This window comes from Emydura macquarii, unplaced genomic scaffold (assembly GCF_026122565.2).
Source record: "Emydura macquarii macquarii isolate MOO-44397 ecotype Brisbane River unplaced genomic scaffold, CSIRO-AGI_Emac_v2 contig_1790, whole genome shotgun sequence".
NCBI lineage: Eukaryota > Metazoa > Chordata > Testudines > Chelidae > Emydura > Emydura macquarii.
Genome location: NW_027131927.1, coordinates 16,992,522 through 17,001,676, shown reverse-complemented (window position 1 = coordinate 17,001,676; position 9,155 = coordinate 16,992,522). Strand labels below are relative to the sequence as shown.

Below are 9,155 nucleotides of genomic sequence, written 5' to 3'. Positions count from 1 at the left end.
GACCAAGGCTTATGTAGGTAGAATAGTTCCCCACTTAATTGAGGCATCACTTTAAATGGAATAAGGATAATTTGAAGTGAGCCTGTTTTCCTCCTTGATAAATTATGAGAGTAAAAGTTAAGTTATCCACTGAAATGGGATTCTTTTATTTGAAAACAGACCTATTACACATTGAAAGTACCTTAAATCTAGCCACATACATCCAATTTTGCAGCCTTTATGTACATGTAAAACTCCCCTCTACTTAGGTCTGATTTGGTTAAACAATTAAAGCCAATGGATTTAAGTACTTAAAGTTAAGCAAATGCTAAAGTGCTTTGCTGAATTAAGGAACTGTGTGCATGCAGGTGTGGCGGAATCAGATTTACTATGATCCCAGCCATTTTCCACATGGTCTGCACATTGATGAGCTTTTACATCACAGCAAGGTCACTGAATTATTAATATTTTAATATGTCAACATTTTCATTCTCTGTGTTCATAAATAACTATTCAACAGTTACTAGGTTGAATTCCATAGGCCATTCTACATAAAACTCATTAGAAATTTTTCAAACATATAATGCATTGGATACATTGCAAACCATTAAGAGAGACCACAGTTACAAAAAATACATTTTTGTATTAAGATTAAAACAATAAAATAAATTCTTTAGCCACTATAAATAAGATAAAATCATTTGCCTTTTCTTTTCCCAACTGCCTTCTTTCCACATTAGTTCCCTACAAAATAAAATAATAGGTTCAAAGGTTGCGTGTTGCACTCATCCTGGTGAGTTTATGCACCTGATGATGCTCCCATTGAAGACATGAATAGTTTTACTATTGACTTGAATGGAAGCAGGTTTATGCTATTGGTTTGCAGCTGTGGGAGCTCAGATGTAGACTGCATGGAATTTGGAGGTTTTTGGTAACGGATTCATGCAAATCATTTTTCAGTTTTCTCTTGCATGAAATTGAACTGTCTGAGTTTTGCCTTGAGTGCTGTGTTCCGTTCTATACTTTACAGTAATTCAAACAGAGCAATGGTTCAGCCCAGATAAAACAGGTCGTTTATAACATTTAATCGGCAAAAAGGCTTGTATTCCAGTTACATTAACATGATACCTAAGTATGTTGTAGTGCCATCTAGACAATGCCAAAAAGTTACACTAATCTTCAAGTGAACTCAAAACTCAATGTGAAACTCAGCTAAAACTGTAACTTGTACTTGCTTTTGTGTGGAAACCAAAGTCATTTAATTTGCTTGGTTTTGACCCAAAAACCAAAAACTGATCCAGACTTTATTGAAAAGTGGCCTACCTTTAGAAGCCTAAACCTTTTGGCTCAAGTTTCCCATTTTTTAAGGCTTGGCAATGAAACTTTTGCATGCTTCCATTCAAATATTGCAGCAGCACCTGTGTGCATACATTTATTGGCTTAAGGAACTGACGGTTCTCACTTTGAGATATTTAACACTATGTGTTCTTGACTGCCGAATGGTGTTAGCCAAAAAATAAGCACCTCAATAAAAAGGGCATAGGCCGGATTATAAGAAGCTGTACATTGAAATAAACTAGTTGCTGATAACAAATAATTTCCATTAACGCAGGAGCTTTTCATTTTTGATGCACCATCCAAGTTACGGTAGCTCAGACAAGTGTAAAATGGTTATTTATATTTGTCTGAGTTCTGAGGCAGCATATTCTGCATCATGGTACAGCAGTCCCTCAATGTTTGTCCTGTGTAATTTGCATAAGTAAACGACAGCTCAGCATGAGATATAGAACCCACATGACAGAACGCAAACAGCGAGATAAGAGGGGGCAGTGGGTAATTCATGTGAATTATATGGGCTTTATTTACAGCTTGGCAAGTTTGGCTTTAGCAAAATGCCTGGGATGCGGGATCCAAGTGAATGATACTAGGAAGAGACTGATACAGACTCTGTGCTGTTGCCACAACACGCCTGAGCCCTGCCTCCTCAGGGACATGGGTGAATTGCACTAGTCTGCCCCAGCCCGACTCACTGGGATTGTACTGCCTGCACATATTTTTGCCTGCTGAACAGAGCCTTCAATTAAACAAGGAGGAGGAACAAGGAAATAGGAAAGTAATCCATTTCTTATCCAAAAGACAAGACCTCTGTGGTGTCTTTAAGAAAGTAACCAAATGTAATAACGTTTAGAGAGAGTTCATTACAGTAATTTAAAAAGGAGTATCAGTTGAAAAATTAATCTCTTCTTCTTAATCGATTGATTAAATGCAAAATGTGAGTGGAAGAGTCTTTTTCAGATCTTATTATCCAAGCTAAAACACTGAAGGTCTGATTTACAAAAGTAAGGATTAGGTGCCTAACTTCCATTGACTTTCAATGGGATTTAGGTACCTCACCTGCTTAGGTGCCTAGTGGGATTTTCAAAGACACCTGTCTATATCTTTAGGTGCCTAAATACCTTTGTAAGTCTGGCCCTAAATCCATGAATGAGCACCCCCAGACTCATACTTAATTTCTCTAAAACAAAGACAGCCTATGACTTTATTTTCAGTTTTCTGTATGATTGTTAATGCATCTGGATGATTACGATATTTATCTATATTCACATCTATATTCAAGCTCTGGCTTGTGGATTGCAAGTGGATAAGTTTCAAAGCTGTGTCCTTTCTGAAGTTTCAAGTTAAGGAGTGTCCAGAATGTGCAGTGAGTTCTCTCCCATGTGAGAGAACAATATGATTTTATCTGCTCTTCTTAATTCTCATTCAAACAGCAATGGAGTTTCTTTTCAATCCCAGATGCACAGTCACCAGTAACAAACTCCACCCCAGTTAACAGGCCCATGTGTTGTAGATGCCACAGTTATGGCACGTTCTCAATATTTCCAAGAATATAAAGGATAGAAAATTAAGTTTCCTTCGGCTTAGAAGTGTTTTGTCATCAGCAGGCTGTGACATTATACAGTAGTCTCTGTTTTTATTACTGTTTTATTGTCAAGGTGCTGACGTATGATAGCCTTCTCCCTATGGTATCTGAGGCAAAGAGAGACAGAAATAAATTTAAAAAACATACAGAACTATGTAGAAATTCAGCCCAAATTTGAAACAAAGTATTTAGGTGGGTCAGAAATTTTTCATCAGAAAGAAATTCTGATGGAAAATGGCAACTTTGTTGTTAGAAAACTTCTGAATTTTCCTGGATTTCCTGACCTGCTTCACTAACAGTGATTGTCAGAAGATTGTTTTGACCAGCTGGTTTAAATTGACATACCTCTGCTGACTTCAGTGAAAAGTCCCCTACATGTTTAGCTATTGATCTGCATTTCTAAAGTGCCTGTCACTCTGGTATATCCTTGGCTAGCACCAGAAAAATTCATATCAACTAGCTGAAGAGCAGTTTTAATGGGGGCGGGTGGGAGATGTTAAGATTTATGTATCTATTCATATTAGTACTCATAGGATTACTATTAGTCTCTGAACATTTCACAATCTTTAATACAGTGATACTCAGACTTCAGTGGTTCAGAAGACAAATTAGTGATCAACATTACCCAAAAGAGGCACAGTCATGTGAATTCATTGTTTCATTTACTACAGTATTATATATTCATATCTAAACAGTATGACAGGAGAAATATTTAGTTACACACACACACACACACACACACACACACACACACACACACACACACGAACCTCAGAGTTACAAACACCAAAGTTACAAACTGACCTGTCAACCACACACCTCATTTGGAACCGGAAGTACACAATCAGCCAGTAGCAGATACAAAAAAACCCCAAATCAAATACAGTGCAGCACTGTGTTAAACATAAACTACTAAAAAAATAGAGGGAAAGTTTAAAAAAAAAAAAGATTTGACAAGGTAAGGAAACTGTTTCTGTGCTTGTTTCATTTAAATTAAAATGGTTACAAGCAGCATTTTTCTTCTGCATAGTAGAGTTTCAAAGCTGCATTAAGTCAATGTTCAGTTGTAAACTTTTGAAACAACCTTTGTAACATTTTGGTCAGAGTTATGAACAACCTCCATTCCCAAGTGTTGGTAACTCTGAGGTTCTTTTGTGTGTGTGCGTGCGCGCACACGCGCGTGCGTGAACGTATTCTCACAGCAAAATGACTGACCAAGTATTATTATTTTATCAACTATAATTAGTTAATAACACAGTGGAAACATCCTGATTGGTTAAAAATTAAGATCACACAATGTTTTAATGTCATGTGCTGCAAAGACCGCAGGAGACACAAAGAGCCACTTGCGACTCGCGAGCCTCAGTCTGAGTATCACTGCTTTAATATATTTATCCTCATAAGGGCAGTACTATGATGCTCCTTTTACAAATGAGGTAGTGGAGGAGTAGAGAACTAAACCTGGGTCACCTGAGTGCCAGGCTAGCACCCTAACCACTGACCCTCCCTTCTTCTTGTTAGCAAGTTATTGCTAAGCGCTATGCAAATACTATGGGATTTTTTCTGGCATTTACAACCACAGCCCATCAGGGGTGCAAGATGCAGACATGCTCCAGCCCAGCAGCTGTCCCTGGAGGCCTTCAGATTGACTTAGCAAGAATATCTCTGGGAGCACTGGGGCTGTCCATTCCAAATGGAAGCTGCAACACCATTCAAAGGATGTAGTGTGCACACCCTGAGTACCGACCCTGCTCTGCTGGCCAGTCTGAAAGAGGTGTAGGCCCTGGCCCCTCCCCTCTGGGTTGCCCAAAGTGGCTATCAGTGGTAGATACCCACAGGCCTCGTGCACTGGGATGGTAATGAGTGACACCATGGCTGCTGCTTGGCAGGTGTGCACGAGGGGCCATGGATTAGCGTTCACATCGCACGCCCTATCAGTACCCAGCCCGATCTGGGGAACCTAATGATCCAACCAGTGGACCCAATTCGGTGACGAATCCTGGTTATGTGCCACCTATGGCATATTGCCCATATTCTAAGATGACGACGATGAGGGATGAGAAGTGCTACCTGCACCGTCTCTCCATTTTTGTACACCTGTGCAAAGTTAGCCACAATTTAGCACCATGCTCTAATAGGCTCTACAAACTAGCACGTATATAATGACTGAATGCAGTGCATTTTCTCAGACTAAGCAAATAAAGCTAACCTACTTAGTGTACTCCTACTTACTTGGCAGTTGTCTGTTGAATCTCCCGCTCTTCTTCTTCATTTAGTTTGTGCAGAATGGATTCCAGAAGAGGAAGATGAAATTTAATGTACTGAGCAACCTGTTGTAGGGACCACAAGAAATGCACATCAGTGAGGCGTGTTAAATGGAAAGAGTATCAAGAAATATGCAGAATGACGATGATGGACATACATCACTGGTAACTTCTTCTGCATCCTTGTCCATGAGAAAAAATTGGGCAATCTTTTCTGAAGGACCCTGTAAGAGTCTCTCCATCAGCGGAGTGTCTGTGTTCTTGAGCCTTTTCTTTTCTGTGAATGAAAACAGATGAATTGATGTGCATGCTTATTTTGTGGCACAATATATAGGAGCAGTAACTAATACTTAACACAAATTGTATGACCAGTTCATTGCTTGGACATGCTACTTTCATACTTAGGACATACACGGTCCTTATTTAACACACTTAATTGCTATTAACATAAATGGGAGTCCTGCATGGAGATCTACGGTAGTATATGGTCCTAAGGATCTACGGCCAAAATTTCCAAACCAGACACCTAAACTAAGACCCTAAATTTATATTTAGGCATCTAACTAGAAACTGGCAGAGAAGGAACTAGAAGTTTCTATTTACGGGATGAAATATGGATTTAGGAGTCTCATTTCAGGCCCACTGGTTTGGAAATTTTAGCCTTACTTTCTCTTTAATAAAATCCCAGTGAATAATTCTGCAAACCATTCTTTATCCTTCACATTTTGACATGAATGACCAATACATTCCCCTCTGTCCAGAGTACGCCTAACCATTTTGAATGTTACTTTTAACATATGAAATGTACTCTTGTCTAATGAAATAAAGGAAGCAGGGTATTTTGCAATCTATATTAGACATTCTAGGTTGCAGGCACAATAGTATAAACTGGACAGTCAGGATTAGCTTCCATGTTCTTAAAGCTAAAGTAAAATTTGACAGGAATAAAAATTGTAGAACTGAAATGCAGACAGCTACTATTTCAAATGAATTTTGGCTATTGCTGCCTCATGTAAATATTTTAGCACCCTCAGAACAATACCCTATGGGTTTCAAATAGGACCTGCTCAAACAAACTTAACTGGTATGCTGTACTCCAAAGTATTCCACAGGGTTTCATAGATTGTAAATTAGGGCAGAATTTTATCTAAAGTTAGGTCCTGAAGCATATTTTTGCTTTCCCTAAAATAACAAAGTTAACTTAACACACATTATATAGACAAAGTATATGCTAAATAAATTAAGTTCCATTTTCCACTGAGAGACCGTGTCAGGTTTTCAAGAATGTTTTTAGACCATCCTATCTCCAATTGGCAGAGCACAGGTAAGACTCCCTTTTGTTAGGGATATGAACGTCCTTCAAAAGCCCATTGGAGGAATAACCAGAAGTGGAGCAACAGAGAAACAAACTGTTTGGCTTACTTACCTCCTGAGGCATGGATGATATAAAGTGCAAATTCTTGTGGACTGTTTTCAATCTGGTAAAGAAAAATCATTAAATCGACTCAACACAGTGAGTGGCTGATTTTACATACGCTACATTTCACCATCATTAAATTATCACCAGATATCAGACATGTACCTCAAATTTGTGGTCTAAAATCACAACCTGAAACTTGGGCTTTCAGAATTGATAGTGTAGCAGAATTACGAGGGATGACAGACACCCCTAAAGATACTGGACTTTGGATAAGGTTTCACACTAAGGTACCATTTTCCTTCTCTCTGCCCCCAGCTACCATGTAATTAATAAAACTATTATTGTACTTTCCAAAAGAGCAGGGAATCACCACAGTGGATCATCTCACACAAAAGAAATGGATCATTACTGCCTTATTTCCCTAGAAATACTACAATACCCACATGAATTTTTTTGTGAGGATCTGATTTACCAGCTGCACAGATGCCGCAGTAGAGAATTTGGATTTACTACCACCCATTTACCTGAACAACGCTATGAACTTCTCAGTCCTTTTTACCTTTAACTAATGTTACCTTTAACTACAGTTTCACAAGACACCCAATATTCACATTAGTTAAGGATATTATTCATAAAAGTCTGTGTTTTCCTTTTAGTATTTCATTTCCCTTAATGTTCCACTGCATTTCACTGACTCCACACTTAATGACTCCACACAGCAAGCAGCAAGAACAGATGAGCAAGATCTAAAGCACTATAGAAAAGAGCTAGGTGTTTTATTAATTATTATTATTATTATTATAAATTATCTCCAGTATAAAGTGACTCTGAAATGGCAAGAACTGCAGATAGCTGATTATTTTCAATAATTTAGAACTGTTCTTTTGGCAATTTTTAAGGTAACACTCAAGCATAAGAGAAGCTCTGGGCATTGTGCTAGCGGTATATGTTATTTATGAAAATGTATGAGGGTTTTGACTGAAGACAGTAGGCCAAATTCATCACTTCCAAAGGAAGGATTATTCTAGCCACCCTAGAATAAAAGATCATTTGCAGTCTATTTTTAATAGCCTTTCTGCATCAGTAATGTTCCTTGGCTGCGCACATCCAGATGCACATCCTTTATCAGTGAGCTTTGAACATGGGACTCTCCTCAGTAAAACACAGGTCTTGCCACTTGAGCTGAAAGAAAACTTCTCTTGTTGTAAGCAGTGGTAGCTGGTGATTTTTTTTTTTTTTTTTTTTTTGCTTTTTTGCAGGTGAGGCACAAATCACAAAATATTTATTTCCAGCCCTGCCCAATTTCACAGCTATTAAAAGCTTACCTCATTTATAGTGAAGCAACAGCAGGCAGACCAGGCAGCTGAAGCTGCCACTGTTGGCTCCTCATGCACAGGGTCCTGAGGCTGGGAAGGCACAGGAGCAAGCCCCACTCCCGCCTTCTGCAAACCCCCTGCAGGCTTAACTGCTGCAATCCTGCTGTGACCTCACCAAACAGTAGTTACCACAGCAACCCCCTTATAAAGTGATTCCTGGGTGGTAAATTGCCATAGTAACAATGCAGATTCAGGAGGCACTATTAGCCATACTGAGATTTGAGCCTCATGCAGTACTATATTCTTTGGCCTTTCTGGCATTGCATTTCGCTACTGGAGAGAGTGAGTTGTGACATTTAAATCACATCACAATTGGTCCTTAAATCTGTATATGGTTATCAGTCAAGTAAGAAAAGAAAAAAACCCAAAACAAAACGTATTTTGTAGCCTCACTGATGTGCTGATAAGCTGTCCCTGAATGTAAACAAATCATAGTTGCAAGAGCCTGTCACTAGAGGGAGACATGGTCACATGCACTAAGCAATACCTTAACTTTCGTTTCTGGGAAAAGCTGAAGATACAGTACAGCTTTCTTTACTCTAAACGTGGTTATAATGAAGTCATTCTCTAGTTCCTCCTTCTCTGAAAACTAGAGTAATGAGAGTATCGAACACTTGTCACTAGTCTCAAGACAGCTGTAGGAAAATAAAACCTACCTTCATCCTTAAAAGCGGCAATAACACACTGTCCATTTGGTATACTTTCTGTTTGCGGCAAGTCTCCTTAATATTTTTGGCCTTAGCTACAGTAAGCAATAGAAGGCATTTCTATATTCTGGTTATCTTTTCTAGAATTCAATTTTTGTGTGTGTTCATGCACGTACCCAGAGAAAATTACCTTAAATTTCTGAAGCAGTTGCTCTATTACCTCTCCTGTTTTCATGTTACTGTTTATTCTTATTTTAGTTTCAGATCCAAAGGCTGGAGTGAAAACTGATGTCTAAAAAACAAGAGTAGCAAGAAAATGTGACATTAATACCAATTTGGGGAAAACACACTGGTGTAAAATCAATCTCAGACAATATGGTGCATAATGCAACGTGTATATTATTCTTCCTTTGTTTGAAATTATCTGCTCCTAGAAATCTACTTATGTATATTTTAAAAGCAAAACTATTTTTTTCAATTACATGTTTGTGTGAACAGACTTATCTAATGTGTGGTTCTTGTGTTTCCTGTTTTTTTCCTAGCTTCTTA

The 9,155-nt window shown here is 38.4% G+C and overlaps 1 protein-coding gene across 3 annotated transcripts in view; it reads right to left on the bottom strand.

Annotated features, from left to right (window-relative positions):
• Positions 1-9,155, bottom strand: part of RASSF6 (Ras association domain family member 6) — a 38,276-nt gene that overhangs the window by 1,562 nt on the left and 27,559 nt on the right. For 2 of the 3 annotated variants that reach the window (XM_067557000.1, XM_067556999.1), the window contains 4 exons: positions 8,797-8,898; positions 6,590-6,641; positions 5,322-5,440; positions 5,132-5,229 (listed from right to left, as the gene is read on the bottom strand). In XM_067557000.1, coding sequence (XP_067413101.1) covers positions 5,132-5,229; positions 5,322-5,440; positions 6,590-6,641; positions 8,797-8,898 — 371 coding nt within the window. Of the gene's footprint in view, positions 1-891; positions 3,007-5,131; positions 5,230-5,321; positions 5,441-6,589; positions 6,642-8,796; positions 8,899-9,155 lie in introns of those variants that run through there. The other variant, XM_067557001.1, reaches the window with a different exon arrangement.